The 21533-nt window shown below is 33.7% G+C and overlaps 1 protein-coding gene and 1 long non-coding RNA gene across 2 annotated transcripts; both read right to left on the bottom strand.

The window, feature by feature from the left end:
- Positions 1-4974: 4974 nt before the first annotated feature.
- Positions 4975-8631, bottom strand: LOC25488020 (uncharacterized). The gene is made up of 4 exons (XM_013610196.3): positions 8540-8631; positions 8295-8447; positions 5791-5941; positions 4975-5690 (listed from the first exon to the last, which is right to left on the bottom strand). The coding sequence occupies exons 1-4, from the start codon at positions 8591-8593 to the stop codon at positions 5158-5160; spliced, it is 891 nt and encodes a 296-aa protein (XP_013465650.2). The 5' UTR covers positions 8594-8631; the 3' UTR covers positions 4975-5157.
- A 2027-nt stretch (positions 8632-10658) lies between these two features.
- LOC112418978 (uncharacterized) lies at positions 10659-14125 on the bottom strand. Its single transcript, XR_003008955.2, has 2 exons — positions 13982-14125; positions 10659-10949 (listed from the first exon to the last, which is right to left on the bottom strand). It is a non-coding gene; the product is annotated as an uncharacterized lncRNA (long non-coding RNA).
- Positions 14126-21533: the final 7408 nt, after the last annotated feature.

The following is a 21533-nucleotide window of genomic DNA, read 5'->3' as shown; positions in this document are numbered from 1 at the left end:
TGATTTTAATCCATTGGCCACTATTTGTTCCTCTCACCCTCTCATTTAAAAAATTATCTCATTTGAAATACCATATATATATATATATAGGGGTTTGTTACAATAGACCCACTTCATTTTATGAAGGTCTATTTTAGCAAGCTACACCTTTACACTTGGACATAAAAACCCTTATTTTTGTTTTTTGGGTAAATTAAATCTAAAGGACACAAATGTAAATTTTGTTTAAATGTTGGATTTTTTATTTATTTTTTCACATAAACTCTTCATGTACCTCCCGTTCTCTTTCTTTCTTCTTTCTCTCTTCCCTTCTCTCACCACTTTCCCTGAGTTCCGTTTCCAGCGCCAACACCACCATGGGATGTTTCAGTTCTAATAGCTCAAAACTTGCTCCTCCACCACCTCGCTAATAGCTCAAAAACTTGAGTGGAAGTGAGTTTTAGTTTTATTGGATTTGGATTCAATTGATTGTGACATAGATAAATGGAGGCACGGTCGAAATGAGTATACCTTTTCTTCAATACAAGATTTGTTGCATATGATTTACAATATAAGAAATAAGAAAGTGAGATATTACTTCAATACATATTAAGCATGAGATTGAGCATTATTAATGGTTCTATTCATGTTAACTTGGCGAATGACCTTAACATAATAGACTCCAACAACTAAAAGAACAACAAAAGCAACACCAAAGATAATTCCAGCCACGTCACCAGCTCCAATTTGTTTCCCATTCTTCTATGATGCATAGTTTTCATATTTCTGATTAGCTTACTAGAGCTGCCATAGGAAGGGATGAACATTTGGATGTAGTGCAAGAGTTTTTTGGTCTCAGGAGTTCGTGCATTTGGATGAAACACGACGTAAATCCATGGAGCATGATGAGTCGCAAACTCAAGAAAAAGAAAGGGAATGGAGAAGGAAGAAAGAAAGAGAATCAAAGGGACATAAAGAGTTTCTCGTAAAAGAAAATACGGAAATTACATGTGTGCTCTTTAGATTTAATTTGCCCAAAAAATAAAAAGGGTTAAATATAATTTTAGTCCCTATAAATACACATTTTTCTTATTTTGATGTATATATGCATGTAGTTTTCCAAAATTCCAAAATTAATAGTTAGTTTTAATATTTAACTATTAATTGTTTGATTTTAAGAAAAAAATAATATAAATTTTTAAGTTTGGGGGGGCATTTTGCACATAAGTGCAAAACTTCAGAGGGGTATTTGCAAAACGTCATGTTCACTAACAGAAAAATTTGACGGAGGGGGTAAATTGACTAACGTTGTGAAATTTCAGGGGGGTAATTGAAGTTTTGTTAATTTTAGGGGGGTAATTGATGAAACTTACAATTTTAGGGGGGAAATTGACTATTTACTCATATATATATATATAAAGGGATTTGTTGGAACACACCCACTTGTTTTTATATGTGAGTTTTTTAGCAAGCTACACCTTAAGGTGCATTTAACTTCTAGGAGTTGCTAGAATATACCCACTTATTTTTTAGGTGTGTTTTAGCAACATTCATCTTAAGGTGTATTTAACAACTTTTTAGTTATATCTTTGGTAAAAACACTCCCACATAAAAACTAGTGGGTGTATTCTAGCAAACCCCATAAATAAATTATAGTAGATTGTACCGCTACGTTTTTCTATCATCCCTTTAAAAAAAATGTTAATATCATTGTTAATTATTTTATAAATCTTTCAAATTTTAATCTTTTTTCAAACAGAAGAAATGAAGATGGTTTTAAATGGAGAGATTTTAACCCTTTTTTTTTTTTTTAAGAATCTTAACCCTATATTTAAAAGTCTAATTAAGTAATTTGCGTATTTGCCTTTAATTATTTTTTAAGAAATATTAATTTGTGATTTAATGACACAAGTTAAGAAATTAGAAGTAGAAAGAAAATTTTGAAATTTGTCTCTTTATTTTGGAAGTTCAAACTTTTATCATTTCAATATAAGAATTATTTTTAAATTCTAATTTTAGTTTATTAACTTGTACCCTTAAAATACATGTTAGCGCATGACCCTTTTTTATTATCACATTTGAATTAAATGATTCGTTGAGTTTTCATTCAATTGGAAGAAATGTCAAACATTTAAGAACTAACGAGTTATCTAACTCTAGTTAGGTTTTCTTCTTTTATTTCATTTCTTTGATATCAAATTTACAACGGTTACACTGAGAAAAGATAAAAGAAAATCCACATGTCAGCGGCACCGTATCCATATTGAACAAACCAATCAATCTATAACAAAATAAGAAGAAAAAAAATTAAAATCTATACTATACACATAAAGAATACATGGTTTTGGCGTGATTTATTTATTTATTTTCAATATACCCTTAAATATACTTGCATTTGAAAATGTTACTACCTCCATCCTTAATTATAAGACCCTTTTGAGAATTTTTTGTCCCTTTTTATAAGATTCATTTTCTATTTTCAACTACATTAATTATTTCTTTACATACATGCCCCTATTTATTATACATCTTTTTCTTCAATCAGCAATAAATAGAATGTTGAAAATATAAGCCAACCCTCTTTTTTAAAGGGTAAAATTGTAAAAACAATAGTAATTACAAACATATTTAATACAAATATCCACTATCTTAATTCCCGTTATTTTTTCAAAAGGGCTTTATAATTAGGGACGGAGGTAGTATATCGTTTGTGTCATTTAAAAATGAGAAATGCTAGGGACACACTCCCTAACACACTCTCTAACACACTCCAATAAAATTTAACCACATCACCCCTTCTTTTAATTATTTTAACCTGGCACGGGCACAACAAGTAGCTTAACTTTTCCTTCCAAAAATAAACGTCGCTTAACGTTAAAAAATTTGTTCGCCGTCTTCCTCCCTGATTTGTTTTCTGCCGATGGTGGTGTTTGGAGACATCAATAAGATCCTCCTTCTTAAAAAATAACGACACCAACAGAACAAGACCCATTTCTGATTTTTTTCAATTTGTGGTCCCTTATGACTTATACACCCCATTTCCTTAAGATCCATGGCAATGGTTTCTTCATTGAAGACCCATGAAAAAATCTCATCATCCCCATTTTGTCATCCATGACTCCAATATACTTGTTCCAGCGCTCACTGTCACCAATTTTCTTTAAGATTTATGTTTTTCTTTCATTTTGCATCTTCACAAATTGAGAAGAGGGGTTGTTGTTAGAAATTGAAAATAAAAGTGAATTAGAACGGGAGAAGAAAGGTATGGAAATTGAGAATGAGAACGGAGGAGAAATGGAAAAAAGTGGAACGATAATGATGGCTCACTATCACAACAGTATTTGTCATTCTACAAAATTGTCATAGTAAAAACTAGAAAGACAACGAAAAAAAAAAACTGCACCATTTTTTTTGTTAAGTTTAGCAACTAGAACAACCTATAACAAATAAAAGAAATTTTAATTGGAGTGTGTTAAAAGAGTGTGTTAGGGAGTTTGTCCCTAGCATTTCTCTTTAAAAATATAAGAATTTATAAGTTTGTTACAATATAAAAAAAAAAAATATCTGTACATATAATTTTAATTAAAATTTTATAAAAAGTATTGCTCGTGGTTTATATGCATTAGTGTAATTAAAAAAAGTGGATAGACGAAGATGTTAGTCAACATAAAGAGATATAGCTCCCAAGTGAATTTAGATTCCAATTCGAAACAGGAAAACATATATAATCAATTCATTAAAAAATCCACCATCATATTTGTTTATTCTATAAAATATTATTGTAAATTTGATTCACATTCTTAGTTTGATTCTGCTGTCCTATCCTAAGTGGTAATCCTAATTCCTTACCTTGTTGGAAACGTATTTGTTATATTTATTTTTTTTCTTTTATTTGTTATATTTGTTATAGAGTTAACTAAAGTTATATTAGTAATTGTTGGCGGAAAATGTGAAAGGAATTTTTAAACTAAATTTATAAAGTTGCAATGATTAAATAGGTGTAATGCTTGATCATCGAAGCAATGTAACAATTGTGTACATTCATGAACAAACTCTTTCAAAAAGTTGTTTAGTGTTACCAAAAGACATAGTGTCCGTTTGTTTCGACGTTGAAACAACTTTCAAACACACGAATGGTAAGAAGCTTGGAATTTTGGAGTTGTAAAATCACGAAAATATTGCCTTGGGACGTGAGAAAAGAGAGAAACGTGTATCCAAACATACTATTAGGTTTTTCATAAACAATGTCAAAATTCTATCGAAAATAATACTAAATATTCTATCGTAAATGAGAGAATTTTTTTTGTAAAATATCAATAGGCGATACGTTTGATGTAAATTTGCAAGTTATGTAAGATTCAAAATTAACTTAAATGGAATTCGCTTGTATACTCATTGCATCCGGTTGATATAAACCGATGGAGGAAAATAGAAACTAAAACTTAGTGTTGACTCACGTTTTAAAATTTATGTACATTCTTTATAATGTTCATAATTTTCATCCTGTTAAAATTTGTTGCAGTCCTCCAACACGGGTTCTAACAATTTCTCTAAAATAAAATATAATTTTTATACACTTGTCAAATAAATGGGCGAATAAAAAGTGTAACTCAAAAGCACAATAACAATATCAGAAAGATAGATATCATACACCAGAATATTTTTATATGTAAAAATTCCTTTAAAGCAAGAAAGTTAAATTCATGGGATTTTACTATTTCATGCATTAAAACATTTCATTTTTTGTAAATAGAGTAGTACACCAAAGTCTTGAACGAATAACCATCTCACCCAAAGGCCAAAGGTGTTACGTGTAAACCAAACAAGAGAACCTCCACAATAAAAGAGAATGTAAAATCAATATTCAAAGAAATTAATTAACCATATGAGTAAAGATACTCTTTGCATTTATGAACTAACATATATGACTAATAAATGGCGACCTAGGCATCACCCTTGAGCTTAAGAGAAGAAAATTATGTTGTAACTTAAGAGTGGATGACTAGTATGATATTGAGTTATAATAACGGATTAAATGAAAAGAAGGAGTCTTACACTCAATATCTTGATTTTGGACACTGAACGCGGAAACTACAAAAGATATATAGATATGCGCATCTAACAATATTAACATACATGACTATACTATTCGAAAGCTATATTTATATTGATTTGATTTCAGGTCCAAATTCCCTTGAGAAGGGGAACAGTAGAGGGAGTTGCAGTGTCTTCAAATTTAAAAGTGTCGAGGAGATCAGAGCAGGATGCATCATGCTCCCCTTCTTCAGTCAGAAGCTCAAGACCCAACTCATCTTCAATATGGTCAGAAGCAGATATGAGCAAAAACTCGCATCCTTCATAGTTTAGAAAGTCTGGTGGGTCAGCTGGGGCGAATCTGACATGACCTAATTGTCCTTGCAGGTGAGCCGGGAACATCGCCTTGCGTTTCTTTTGCAAACCACCTCCACCTGCACCAACTTTTTCTTCAGGGTTCTTTATTTGAATTATGAACGATCCCTCACGTTCAATGTTGATTGCTTCCTGGGGTTCATTCTTCTCATCTTCACCTGGAAATTCTAACTTGTAGATTAAATGGGTGTGGCTTCTTTTCCCACTCTCTGCTTTGTGCCTTAAAATGCGGTATATGCCTTCTCCCAATGCTCTGGCATCACTAGTATGTCTCTTTCCTCTACTCTTAGTTTCATACTCTCCTGCCAATCCATTCATAGAAAGATAAAACAAAAAATAGATAAATTGTAAATTTGTTCATTGTAATAATCAAAAGGAAAAGTAAAAATAAGCACTTCTCACCTCCTTTAAGAGCATTTTTCACATGATCTGCATTTGTGGTAACCATTTCTACAAAACCCCAATATGGCCTGCTTTTCTCGTTCGGATCAGGGAGGCTTTTTCGTCCCATTACGGTAAAACGAAACAATGGTTGCTCTTCAATGTTTACTTCCTACACAAGTACCTTGGAATTAAAAGCAAAAACCAAGAAAGATACATTAATTTTACATGTTAGGGAATAATTAATATGGAGTCTACAAATTTATATTGATTGATAATATACCTAATACAAGTACATCAGTAAGTTTTTTTTAGGGGTTAGGATCCTCTCAATGTGTTTCTCCATTTCTTCAATTTAGAGAGATAAAGACACGTAAAATCTTGAAAAATATAAAATAAAATTAATGATGGTGGGACCCACAATTTATTTCTTGTGTCTATCTCTCTCCAACTTGTAAAACTCCATTTATTTTGCCAAATGGAGAGGATCTTCACCCGTATTTTAGTTTACAAATATCTGGGTGTACAACTATATACTAATTTCTCGACTTTCGGACGTTCAGAGAGGAGGGAAGTGGGGCTTTTGGAGGGCGAGAAAGAGATAAAAACCTATAACTTTATTTAAGAGGGTGACTTTATAGAAAATGATTATGATTAACCCGTGAAATCAATTACGCTTTTATTAATGCACTAATGCATGTAAACAATGTTTTTTTTAATGAAATTTTGGTTTTGATTAAAAATATAACATTATTATAGACAAATTTGTTTAAGGATATAATTGAACATTGAAAAAGCTAGTCCAAAATCCTCTATTTCCTTTTTCTTTTTAATAAAAAAAATTAAGGTGAATGGATGACACCCTAGTCCAAGGGTGGATAGACCTTAGACTCAAATCACACTTACAAAAGTATTTAAATTTATCTGCCTCCAAAGGCACCCGTGAAGCTCGAACCCAAAAGCTCTCAGATTCAAAACATATTTTTAAACGAAAAATAAAGAAAAGATGCTAATGAGTGCCTCAGAAAATATTATTTTAAAGCCTTTAAATAGTACTGGTACTGGTAACTTTTAATGAATATAAGTGCAAAATTAAAATATTTAACTTTTTTATAAAATAATTTTTTATTGGATCTTGTTAACGAGTGTTTCGGATAGTCTTTAAGTATCCTTAATGAAAAAATTATTCTTTAAAAAAGAAATTAAAACTTCAATTTTCAATGCAATATATGCATTGAATTTTCATAATATCTTGCCCATTTTAATTCTTAAAAGTGTCGGAACACTCGATAACATTTTTCTTTTTTTATTTATTTTAAAATCCATGCCTTGGGCAATTATCCGTAACCACAAAATAAATAAGCTTCAAATTACACCTCCAAATGCAATCCAACCAACTACTTCCACTTAGGATAGGGATTACTTAATGGGAAAATATACATTGACACCTTTTTATTTGTACCACTCTTATACCACCCTATGTGGCATGGGCATCTAAGTAATTTCACCTCAAAACCACACCTACTCTTTAATCCACTACTTCTCTCTAATAATCTGTTTCCTCTTCTCTCTCGACATACCACCGTCGCCGCCGTTCTCAGATCGCCATCGCCGCCGCCGTGCAGTTGTAACCCATCACCGACCCACAACCCCTTCTTCTCCATCTCCACCGTTCGTCCATCTCTACCGGCGTTTTGGTTTGATTTCCGTCCATCACCATTAACCACCACTGGCCTTTTTTCTTTCTTTCAGATCTATGTCTCTGGCGGTCATGAGGTAGAGGGATGGTTGGGGAAGAGCTAGAGAAAGGGAGAAAATAGTCCGAGAAGAGAAAGAAGGAGAGAGTTATGGTAATATGGTGGAGGAAATTGGTTAGAAGTTATGGTAATAATGTCTGTTTGGCAAGTTTTATAATGAAATAGGGATTTACAATATTCAGTTTAAGTTGAATTGCATCTTTAACAGTGGTAGTCTACTAGCTTTGGTGGTGTATGCTATGATACAATTTAAACTCAAAGGATCACAAGTTTTGATGAGGGCTGCATTATTAAAGAGTAGGCGGATAAAACTGAAACTCAGAAAAAAAAAATGTGGTTGCTTGTTTTACAAACTCAAAGTGAGATATTTTATAGGACAAACTCAAAATGAGAGATTATTTGTGGCTATGGAACCTGTTGAAGAAGAAGAGAGAGGATTGAGAAAGAAAGCCCACAAAAATTGAAGGAAAATATGAATAGGATAGACTTTTCTCTCTCCCCTAATTTTCTCTTCCCTCTGTGTCTCAACCTTTAGATCAATCCAAAGATCTAGAATTGCACAAGACATACAACATGATATTAAAAGCAGGAGAGGATCATATCCCTAAGGGTGGTACAAAGTGGTATGCCACCTAAGTATGTATACCTATCACCACTCTTAATTGGGTGATGCTTTATACGGTAGTATATACTATAGTAAAAAATAATATTGACAAAGCTAATTAATTATTATATATTTTACTACCAACATGAAAGAGCAATTATGACCTGGCTGCCACCGTCCTTTCGTTGCTTCACTTCGACGGCCCTTTCACCAGACTCTGGTCGCATGATGATGTAGAGACGCTGTACGTCATCAGCACTATGAGCTTCTTCCTTGTTAACTTTGGACCGATAGAAGAAAAATATCTCACCCCTTTCCTGCATGCATGAAATGAAATGAAATGAATTGATGGATACTTCAAATTTCCTCTAATGATATGATATATGTTTGAAAAGAAGAACGTACGTACCTGAATTTCTATTTGGGGTTCTGGTCGGATCTTCTGCTCTTGGCCTTGTCCCATTACTTATTTTAGTGTTCTTCTACAAAATGGATGGACGAGAAGTCGAAACAATCTTAGTTCCACAATTTATATTTATTTACTACAGTTTAAAAAACAAACACGTAGGTGAAACGAAAAACTTACCGTGGCGTTTAGCTGGGGAGACACGTTCCAGACCAGAGCCATTTGTGTTTTGGTGTAGCACATGCACATGTATGTATGTATGCCACGTTATTAAATTCATGGATTCATGGGGTACTGCCCCAAGGCAACATCTAGAATGGGAAAGCTGATCAAGTGCAGTTAATTAATGTCATAGTCATTGATATATTGTTAAATTTATTAAATGGTTCAGATTTTAAATTGGCTACATGTTGGCAACTTTTGACACACAAAACAAAACAAAAAACTCCATCTACAAATTATATCCTCCCTGTGAGCACCACTACGACACCGCTTCCCTGTGTAAACAATACAATCTAGAGCAGACTCTTTACAACTTGGAATTTATAAGATATAAATTTTGATAAGAAATCTCTAAGTGTTTTTGCGTTAGTTGATTTTAACAAAGTAATGGCACAATAAAAATAGTAGAGTTTTGTTAATCTTCTTCGGATATTCAACTCATTTTATACGTAGGATTTAAGAGACGTTGGAGAAGAGTGTCGGTGCATTAAGAGTCTTTGAGAAGTTTCCAATCAAGGATGTTGAGGCATTGCCTGATATGGATAATTGATGGTCGGATTAAGAAAGTGTACAAAATCGTTTACCAAGTAATAAAGTGAGAAGTAGAGTATCGTATCTACAAGGATTGTCGTTTCGTCCAAACAATTCGTGTTACTTATTTTTTGAACAAAATAAAATAAAAGATGATAAGGGTTAGAGTTTGTAATTTTTATCTGTTTGCAACATAGCAAGTTTACTTGTTTTGATTGCAGAATGTTAGCGGCGGTTAAGATTCTTTGAATCCCCTCTATTCATTTGTTGGAATTAATTAACAGTCAAGTCACATTCAATTATTCCAAGTAGACTATCTAAGTGAAGAGTTCTTTAGGACTTGATAACTTAATCGGTTTGTCAAGTTGCACCTGCTGGTTGCGCGGTGATCCTTATGTGCGGAGTCGTACTCTCTCGGTTGATTTTTGGTCTATCCCTCCGCCTGTTGAGTCCTGGTGGTCACACGGTGATCCTTACGTGTGGAGTCTTACTCCCTCAGGGGTAATTGAAACATAGACTTAAATTGGCGTTCCTAAATTTTCCATCTATGAACCTTAGAAGTACATAAGACAATCTTCCTCTTGGTAGTTCTACAAACGGACAACCCTATCAACGTCTACCTTACCAAGGTGCGAGGAGAATGAAGTTAGTAGGCTGATTTAAGTCGTGAAGTAACTTGTTTCCTTAATTACTAACTAGTTACTTACTACATGATTTCAGCAGATTTGCATCAATATTAGTTGTGTCACCTCCTAAGTACTTACTATTAGGGTACACTCGTTTTCGGTTTGTATCGCTAGTTACTAACTAATTACTTCATGGTTAGACAAATATCAAGATATAATTATCAATATTAGGCCATGTCACTACTAAGTGCCTAAATCAGGGTTGTGCTCCATAGGAGACAAATCTTACGCACTACAATAAAACTAAATAGCGAACTAAAAATAACTAAATAAACGACTTTAAATTAAATAATTATCCAACAAATAAATTAGAGGTTCATCTTAGAACCCTAGCCTAAAAAAATTTGGTTACCTATGTTAACTAAAAACAAATTACAAAAGAAATCAATCATACTCTAGAAAAACTTAGAGTGAGGAGAGAGATACTCATCCCTGAAAGCTCTAAGTGCTTGCCTTCCTCTTGAACCACTTCGTTCTGAATGAGAAATTGTGAATGAGGAAGACGGTTTTTATCGAGAAAGTTTCCACTGATTTTGAGCTAAAAACGCGGGATTTCTTCACGAAGTTACAATACAACGCCTTGGGCCGCAAGGCAGAAGCGCTGTAACGCCCTATTTCTATTAAAGCGATAAAACATGCGAATAAAGCATTTATTCAAGAAATAGACGTCACATCTCCAAAAGTTCACCAGAATATAACATGCATAAAATTCAAACAACTGCGCAGCGGATATAAATCATACATCTCCAAGTATACATGTTATTACTCCAAATATGGCGATACATAAAAATCTCCAAATCCCGACATATCGGCAAAATCTCTATAACATAAATCCAGCATAATCAATCTAGAATAATCATAAAGACAGACATCCTAGATCAGAGCCTACTTTAAGACTCAAAAGATCGATAACGGAGATAGCTCCCGCTATCTGAGCACTCCCCAAGCAATCAACAACTACTCCTGCACACCGTCTACCCATTCATACAAATAGGTAGGCGGTCCACCACAGACCACTGAGGGTTAGCTTCACATCAATCATAATCAAATAAACAAACATAAGCATTCAAGGATTTCATGCATAACACATATACATACTAAACATTCCTAGAATATCACCACCACATACATATATCCCCATTCCATACATGTCATGCTATTACAATTCGAACATGGCATAGCAAACATATTCACTCTCTAATCGAGTCTTCGATATAAGCTCATCATTTATCAACATCAATCAAAGAAATGATTACTTACCTTATTCTTCATTTAGCATACTTAACTTAGCAAGCACAATTCATCATTATTAAAGAAATCCCCAAATCATATATATATACCTATACAATTCTCACCTCATTACTATTACCAAAATAATTATCATCAAATAGATTCACTAAGAGTATAAGCACAAACAAATAAGACATGCAATTAGAACATAGTTCAATCATTCGCAATCATCAACAAAGTCCACCAATTGTACATATACACCAATCCAAATAAATCACAACATTCAACAAATTTCACCAATGCACAAATTCACCAAGTCACGTATTCAATTATGACACAATTCATCAACCATTCAAATGCATGCAATGTTCTAGACTCTTCTAGATGCATGCGGTACCGTCACCAACAAAAACAGGTCGTCATGATGCAACAAAAACATCATATCCATTGAATACAAAGTATTCAAATCTCACCACTGGATATAAATATCCTAAACCATTGAATACAAAGTATTCAAATCTCACCACTTGATGTAAACATCCTAAGACTCAATATGACTATGATGCATGGACATACAAGCAAAGACTCGACAATGCAAAGTCACCTCATATGTATTCAACAACAACAATGTAAGAGATCCCCTCCATTTACATTGATTAACTCCAACAACAATTGCATTATCAAGTATTTACGTCTACACAATCAACAAGTCACAATTCAAATATGAGTCATCACCACATTATCATCAACATAATCATCATCATGATTAACATATATGCATTACTCAACATCAACTATGTTTATCCAGGGCCGTCCCCGTGAAATACGAGGCTCGACTCTCTTTTTAAAATAGGCCCTTAGTAAAATAAAACGTAATTTGTTTGTGAAGCTAAATTTCATTAAAAAAAATCAGAATCAGAAGAAGTTCTAAACATGAAAGGAATTAAAAAAAATTAAGTGAAAGAGGTGAAATTTATCTAACGGTGTCGTTTGGATTTGTCACTCCTCTGTTGTGGAAAAGGGTAAAACAAATGGTTTATGCGAAGAAAAAAATGATTGTTGTGATTCTTTCAATGAAATAGCTTCCAAATTGACTGATTAAGTGATTATACAAATTAGGGGTGGTTTGATAGGATCCGATTTATGTACAAAAAGGAGAACTAGAAGTCTAGAAAAAACTCAAACGTATACTAAAGAAAGAAAAGGATATAACATATATATTTTTTTATTTAAATGGGGGGTGGGTATTAGATTTATTTTTCGTTAGAGGCCCGTAGCATTTGGAGGCCCGGCCTGGCTGAGCACCTTGCACACCCTCAAGGTTGGGCCTGTGTTTATCACATATGCATTCACCAACAATATCACCATCAATTAACATATATGCATTAATCAACATCAACTATATGTTTATGCTTACATGATTGATTATGATTGAATTGTCGGATTTCAAACTTGAATAAGTTGCTTTGCTTTGAAAAGTGTCATTATCCATTTTACAAAATGATACGAACTTTGTCGAAAATAATCTTTAAGACCAATTACTTGGTAAATCTTTTGTGGATAATTTGATATGATTATATGAAGATATGTGAATGCTTTCTACGTGTTGAATATGATTTTTATCATAATGTGTTGTATTTTCTCTTTTACTTGAATTGTGAGAAATTGTATGAAGTTGTTGAACTATATGAAATTAGACCACTTGCAACCTAACAAACATTAGTTCAAAGTTTCACCAAAGTTCATTTGAGAAAATCCTAAGTTCGTCTCATAATTACATAATTTAATGTCAAGCAACACAAGAACTCATTAGACCCTTTATACAAAGTTATTTCTTTCATAAAACCACCCCTAGATGGTTAGGATAAAGTCCATGCACTTAGGAATAAGTTTGGAAACAATTGGATTGAAGAAAATGCATTTTAAAGGTTTTTGGTCACGCAAAATCGTTGCACCATTTTCCCCCATCGTAGTATGATTTTTCCGGTGTTGAAAACACCCCAAAACCTGGTCAAAATGGTAGTATGATGGCTGCCTGACAGATAAGATCAGATTTTCCAATTTTCACGTTTTCGCGCGTAAAATCCAAACTGTTAATCTGTTTTCGACGCCGTTTTCGCCTACACGCTCCTGGAACTTAGATATACCATAATCTATTGAAAAATTCAAGTTTCACCCACCCTAAAATCGATTTCCAGAACCTCACATAATCGCTTATTTGCAAAAATGCTTATACACGGACTTTTCACACGAAAATCCCGTTTTCTCCCAAATGACTTGACTAACACAACCGCAACATGAAAAAAGAAATTCTACTAGATCTAACTCACCCAACAACATAAAAAATCCAGTCAACAAACTCATATATCAAAATTTCATTTAGGTCATTCACATGAACAACTCAACACAAACTTCACCAATTCAAACAACAACTTCACAAAATGGAACACCCATGATACAATTCAGCAACAACAACACATTCAATTCAACAACAACTTCATTTAAACATGAATTCATCCCAATCAACAACAACAACACTAATTTATGCCACTTTGAGTGAAAATCAACAAAATCTCATATAACCACAATTCAAGTATGTAGAATCAACAACAACATGTTTAGCAACAAATTTATACACCCAAACATAACATCAAAATAAGAGCACGAATTTCAACAATTAAACTCACAATAATCACTTATCTAAATAAACACTTATGCAAAGAATTAAAGAAGAGATTACAACTAAGAGATTATGAATGAAATCTATCCCCCTTACCTCACAACAAGCAAATCCTAGCCTTAACTTCAATTCAGCTCCAACCCCTTGAATCTCAAACCTTTTTCTTCTTCTCTCAAGCTTCCTCTCTCTTACCGTTGTTCTTTCTCTTTCTCTCTACCTCTCTCAAAAGTTTTGTGAAAATGAACAAATGATTCTATGTGACCTAATTTCCTCAAAACTAGAGTTTAAATAGGCTCCTCACTATTGGGCTTAACCCTTAATGTCTTAATGGGCTTAAATTACTCATTAACCAATTCACAACGCCTTAATAGTCACCGACTCTAAACTAATTACCACAACCCACAAGTAACTTAGTAAAATTAATGGTTCTCACTTGAAACACTAAAAATAATTCTCACAGTGAAATTATTAATTTACTCTTGCTCACACAATGACCAAAATACTCTTCTAACACCGAATTCTAATGATCCCCACCAAAAATACACATAGAGGCAATTAATCACATACGAGCACATATAAACACATATAAAATTAATTAAAATAAATCTAACGAAAATAGGCTTTTGGACGCCTCTTTCTGTGCGTTGGGAGCATGTGTGTATCGTCCGGTGTTGAAAACGCCTATTTCTTCGCCTTTTAGGTATTTGCTTCTATGTAAGATGTCTTGGAACTTGGGAACAAAATTCCTCCCTTTGTAAAGTCTTCTGAGGCTTTCTTGAATCAACCTTCTTCATTTTCCCAAGGTCTTCGCAAATGTTCAGATACCTTGTTTTGCCAATATGTATGATTTCTTCGTGAATTTACAACAAAACATCCTAAAATTGCTATGTTTAAGAAAGAATAGAACTACATGCTCAAATCTAAAAAACATTATAAATGTCCCCAAATCATAGGCAATTGTTCTAATATTCATATGTTATACTGGTAAAACCTACCGAAATTGACTAAAAAAACATGCTAAGATTAACGTAAGATGACATGTCATCAATAATTCCGTTGAATAGTCATTTGAAATTCCTTTGCTGAAACTGGAATTGTCCGTTCATTCTCTTTGTCATTGAACGTCTTTGTCCGTTTCTACATGGTTTCAGAAGAAGGCATAATTGTACTACCAGAGTGTTTTAAACTTCTCTTGTGATTCTGATGCTCTAATACATGTTCAATTCATTAATAGATTATATTATATGGTCCCACACACTTGAATAAATATTAGCATATCCAAGTTTTCTTCAATATTTTGTTATCATCAAAGAGAATTGTTCATTCTTTTAAAGGTTGGTGCTTCTCTTTGCATGTGCTCTCATCTCTAATTGTTGTCGTTGGGACTTCATATTTAAGGATGAAAAAGATTTCAACCATGGAGGGGGACACATGCCTTTGAGGTTCTGACACAAGCCTAAGAGGATGAGGAAAGAGGTGCATCGGCGTCGTTAGATAATGAATTTGGGTTGGAGCAAGGAGAGAGAAATGATTTATTTATTTATTTTTTAAAGGAGAAAGAAGTGGTTTCACAACCAAGAAAATTGGCATCTATATGTAAAAAGTGAATTTTTCCATCATGGGAAATTCTTCAGTTTTCCCAGGCTAAACGCTACCCTGCCCGAAAAGTCAATTCATAAATAATAACACTCCCCTAAAAAAAAGCTCTTAAATAACACTTTTTTTTTTGGAAAATTGCGTCCCTTAACTTAATTTTAGATAACAGTTTAATTTTTTATTGTTTATTTTATTTCAGTTTTTCCCTTTTAGGTTACTTACATATAGATTTTCAAGCTTAAAGTTCATGTTTTTTTTTTTTTTTTTATGACCTTTTAATCTTTAAATATATGGTCTTTAATCAATGTTTGCGTATGAATATTAGATTTGAAGTTTTAAAATCAAAATGTAAATGGACCAAAAGGATAAAATTGAAATGAAAAAAGAAGATAAATGATCAAACTGTTAGATAGGGGTGAGAATATATCAGATAGAGTCGGACTTTGCTTAAATAGATCGGACTTAATTTAAAATACTAAAGCTTAAGTCTAGCCTATTAGTCTGTCAAAGACTTTATTTTAAGTTTGGTTTGACCTTTTAAAAAGTCTGACATAACCTATTAGCATGTCTAAAAGCTTAGTTTGTGCTAGAATTTTAAATATAATATTTCACATATTTATAAAAATGTTAATAAGCATATACTCCCTCCGGTCCTATATATAAGAAACAATTTACTTTTTTGATTCATTGAATAGTTGATGTATTTGGTCTATTTCTAGGCTAGGTACATCAATTATTGAATGAATCTAAAAAGTTAATTTTTTCTTATAAATAGGACCGGAGGTAGTAGTTCTTTAGGTCAATAAAGTTTGATAGACCATGTGCATTTTTTTTTTCTTTCACTTTATAAGGATATATTTTCTATTTAAACAAATATTGATATTGAAAATTTGAAGGAACCAAAAATTTATTAATATAATGGAGAATTTACAATTGCACATATATGGATCAGCTTGATAAGTATAATAAGCTTTTCTACACGCCTTAGTTTGGATATTTAAGTATATGATTAAGATTAAAACAAATGTTAAGTGAGTCGTGCATACCAATTCCACTCTCACCTATTCCATTCCACCCCGAGTAATGTTTCCTTTATTATCACACCTCAAATACACACCCACCCTTATGTGGTAAGGATATTCAACTAATTTAATCTCATCAGTCATCACCACTCCCTCTTTCATCTTCTATCTTATCTCTTTACTCGCAGAGCCACTAACCAAACCTCCACCTTTCACCACCAACACGATTGTCACCATTGTCGCGCCTCTGCTCCACCATATGTCATCTTCTTTTCCATCTCTGACACAACCTTTTTTTCTCTGCAATACAACCATAACAGTTCAGATTTGCAACACAACCTCCTCTTCTTCTTTTCTTCCTCGCCACCACCGTCCAGATTTGGTACTCACCGCGAATATGTCGCGATTCACGAAGGTAACGACGACGTCAGGATGACGATCTCGTCTCCGTCGCTCCTTCGCCGACCTGGATAACCTCGCCACCTATTTTGTCCAAGATCTCTCTGTGATGGAGATCCACTCTCTCGAGTCCGACGCTTCCTCTTTCAACGACCTTGAGGCTAGATCCTCCCTGACATTGGTTTCATGACAACGAGTGAGTGGCAGAGTGGGGCTGCCACAACGGTGAAAGAGAGACTGTGAAATATGGCGGTGAAAGATGCGACGAGGAATAGCTAGACAATAGAGAGGGGAAGAGAGACGACGCCAGAGAGAAGTTTTTGTTTGAGACGGCAGTCTTTTTGAATATTTTATAGTAGTATATTTTTTTGACATGTGAAGGGGTGTATAAAGGAGGTATCTCACATAAGGTGGTACACGCATCACCTTCCAATTGTTGCATAATGGAGTTGTATTCCGGTGACAGATTGTTTGGTCACATGAATTCATCCCAATCAACAACAACAACACTAATTTATGCCACTTTGAGTGAAAATCAACAAAATCTCATATAACCACAATTCAAGTATGTAGAATCAACAACAACATGTTTAGCAACAAATTTATACACCCAAACATAACATCAAAATAAGAGCACGAATTTCAACAATTAAACTCACAATAATCACTTATCTAAATAAACACTTATGCAAAGAATTAAAGAAGAGATTACAACTAAGAGATTATGAATGAAATCTATCCCCCTTACCTCACAACAAGCAAATCCTAGCCTTAACTTCAATTCAGCTCCAACCCCTTGAATCTCAAACCTTTTTCTTCTTCTCTCAAGCTTCCTCTCTCTTACCGTTGTTCTTTCTCTTTCTCTCTACCTCTCTCAAAAGTTTTGTGAAAATGAACAAATGATTCTATGTGACCTAATTTCCTCAAAACTAGAGTTTAAATAGGCTCCTCACTATTGGGCTTAACCCTTAATGTCTTAATGGGCTTAAATTACTCATTAACCAATTCACAACGCCTTAATAGTCACCGACTCTAAACTAATTACCACAACCCACAAGTAACTTAGTAAAATTAATGGTTCTCACTTGAAACACTAAAAATAATTCTCACAGTGAAATTATTAATTTACTCTTGCTCACACAATGACCAAAATACTCTTCTAACACCGAATTCTAATGATCCCCACCAAAAATACACATAGAGGCAATTAATCACATACGAGCACATATAAACACATATAAAATTAATTAAAATAAATCTAACGAAAATAGGCTTTTGGACGCCTCTTTCTGTGCGTTGGGAGCATGTGTGTATCGTCCGGTGTTGAAAACGCCTATTTCTTCGCCTTTTAGGTATTTGCTTCTATGTAAGATGTCTTGGAACTTGGGAACAAAATTCCTCCCTTTGTAAAGTCTTCTGAGGCTTTCTTGAATCAACCTTCTTCATTTTCCCAAGGTCTTCGCAAATGTTCAGATACCTTGTTTTGCCAATATGTATGATTTCTTCGTGAATTTACAACAAAACATCCTAAAATTGCTATGTTTAAGAAAGAATAGAACTACATGCTCAAATCTAAAAAACATTATAAATGTCCCCAAATCATAGGCAATTGTTCTAATATTCATATGTTATACTGGTAAAACCTACCGAAATTGACTAAAAAAACATGCTAAGATTAACGTAAGATGACATGTCATCAATAATTCCGTTGAATAGTCATTTGAAATTCCTTTGCTGAAACTGGAATTGTCCGTTCATTCTCTTTGTCATTGAACGTCTTTGTCCGTTTCTACATGGTTTCAGAAGAAGGCATAATTGTACTACCAGAGTGTTTTAAACTTCTCTTGTGATTCTGATGCTCTAATACATGTTCAATTCATTAATAGATTATATTATATGGTCCCACACACTTGAATAAATATTAGCATATCCAAGTTTTCTTCAATATTTTGTTATCATCAAAGAGAATTGTTCATTCTTTTAAAGGTTGGTGCTTCTCTTTGCATGTGCTCTCATCTCTAATTGTTGTCGTTGGGACTTCATATTTAAGGATGAAAAAGATTTCAACCATGGAGGGGGACACATGCCTTTGAGGTTCTGACACAAGCCTAAGAGGATGAGGAAAGAGGTGCATCGGCGTCGTTAGATAATGAATTTGGGTTGGAGCAAGGAGAGAGAAATGATTTATTTATTTATTTTTTAAAGGAGAAAGAAGTGGTTTCACAACCAAGAAAATTGGCATCTATATGTAAAAAGTGAATTTTTCCATCATGGGAAATTCTTCAGTTTTCCCAGGCTAAACGCTACCCTGCCCGAAAAGTCAATTCATAAATAATAACACTCCCCTAAAAAAAAGCTCTTAAATAACACTTTTTTTTTTGGAAAATTGCGTCCCTTAACTTAATTTTAGATAACAGTTTAATTTTTTATTGTTTATTTTATTTCAGTTTTTCCCTTTTAGGTTACTTACATATAGATTTTCAAGCTTAAAGTTCATGTTTTTTTTTTTTTTTATGACCTTTTAATCTTTAAATATATGGTCTTTAATCAATGTTTGCGTATGAATATTAGATTTGAAGTTTTAAAATCAAAATGTAAATGGACCAAAAGGATAAAATTGAAATGAAAAAAGAAGATAAATGATCAAACTGTTAGATAGGGGTGAGAATATATCAGATAGAGTCGGACTTTGCTTAAATAGATCGGACTTAATTTAAAATACTAAAGCTTAAGTCTAGCCTATTAGTCTGTCAAAGACTTTATTTTAAGTTTGGTTTGACCTTTTAAAAAGTCTGACATAACCTATTAGCATGTCTAAAAGCTTAGTTTGTGCTAGAATTTTAAATATAATATTTCACATATTTATAAAAATGTTAATAAGCATATACTCCCTCCGGTCCTATATATAAGAAACAATTTACTTTTTTGATTCATTGAATAGTTGATGTATTTGGTCTATTTCTAGGCTAGGTACATCAATTATTGAATGAATCTAAAAAGTTAATTTTTTCTTATAAATAGGACCGGAGGTAGTAGTTCTTTAGGTCAATAAAGTTTGATAGACCATGTGCATTTTTTTTTTCTTTCACTTTATAAGGATATATTTTCTATTTAAACAAATATTGATATTGAAAATTTGAAGGAACCAAAAATTTATTAATATAATGGAGAATTTACAATTGCACATATATGGATCAGCTTGATAAGTATAATAAGCTTTTCTACACGCCTTAGTTTGGATATTTAAGTATATGATTAAGATTAAAACAAATGTTAAGTGAGTCGTGCATACCAATTCCACTCTCACCTATTCCATTCCACCCCGAGTAATGTTTCCTTTATTATCACACCTCAAATACACACCCACCCTTATGTGGTAAGGATATTCAACTAATTTAATCTCATCAGTCATCACCACTCCCTCTTTCATCTTCTATCTTATCTCTTTACTCGCAGAGCCACTAACCAAACCTCCACCTTTCACCACCAGCACGATTGTCACCATTGTCGCGCCTCTGCTCCACCATATGTCATCTTCTTTTCCATCTCTGACACAACCTTTTTTTCTCTGCAATACAACCATAACAGTTCAGATTTGCAACACAACCTCCTCTTCTTCTTTTCTTCCTCGCCACCACCGTCCAGATTTGGTACTCACCGCGAATATGTCGCGATTCACGAAGGTAACGACGACGTCAGGATGACGATCTCGTCTCCGTCGCTCCTTCGCCGACCTGGATAACCTCGCCACCTATTTTGTCCAAGATCTCTCTGTGATGGAGATCCACTCTCTCGAGTCCGACGCTTCCTCTTTCAACGACCTTGAGGCTAGATCCTCCCTGACATTGGTTTCATGACAACGAGTGAGTGGCAGAGTGGGGCTGCCACAACGGTGAAAGAGAGACTGTGAAATATGGCGGTGAAAGATGCGACGAGGAATAGCTAGACAATAGAGAGGGGAAGAGAGACGACGCCAGAGAGAAGTTTTTGTTTGAGACGGCAGTCTTTTTGAATATTTTATAGTAGTATATTTTTTTGACATGTGAAGGGGTGTATAAAGGAGGTATCTCACATAAGGTGGTACACGCATCACCTTCCAATTGTTGCATAATGGAGTTGTATTCCGGTGACAGATTGTTTGGTCACATAAAAAGATTTGACCAACCGTTGGATAAGATTAACCGTACACGTCTTAATAGTAGAACTTGTGGCATGTCCTCTTTCTAAAATAGAAACAATTTAAAAAAAAAATAAAAAATCCTAATTATCCTTCATCCATTTCAATTTCATCTCTCCCTCGAACATACCCTATTACGAATTAGCTCCACCATCGTCCTATTCCTCCATTAATATTGAAACCTCTTACTCATACATAAGCAATAATAACATTGAATGAGATAACTAAGATGCCACTCTTCATACCTTTACTATTTCATTTAATTTGTCTCGTTTAAAAAACACCAACAAATGAACACCGATTATTCATCTCATCTTCACCTCTCCACGATCCTCCCTCCGCTAACACCTTTCTATTCTACCCCGGACCAGTCTCGGTTTCAAAACAACGCTGCTTCGATAGTAGTTTTATTTTAATTAAATAACTAAAGTTTGTTCATAAACTATAATGCAGA

The sequence above is a fragment of the Medicago truncatula genome, chromosome 2 (genome assembly GCF_003473485.1).
Source record: "Medicago truncatula cultivar Jemalong A17 chromosome 2, MtrunA17r5.0-ANR, whole genome shotgun sequence".
NCBI classification, from domain to species: domain Eukaryota; kingdom Viridiplantae; phylum Streptophyta; class Magnoliopsida; order Fabales; family Fabaceae; genus Medicago; species Medicago truncatula.
The sequence above is the reverse complement of the archived record's forward strand: the minus strand, read 5'-3'. Positions and strand labels throughout refer to the sequence as shown.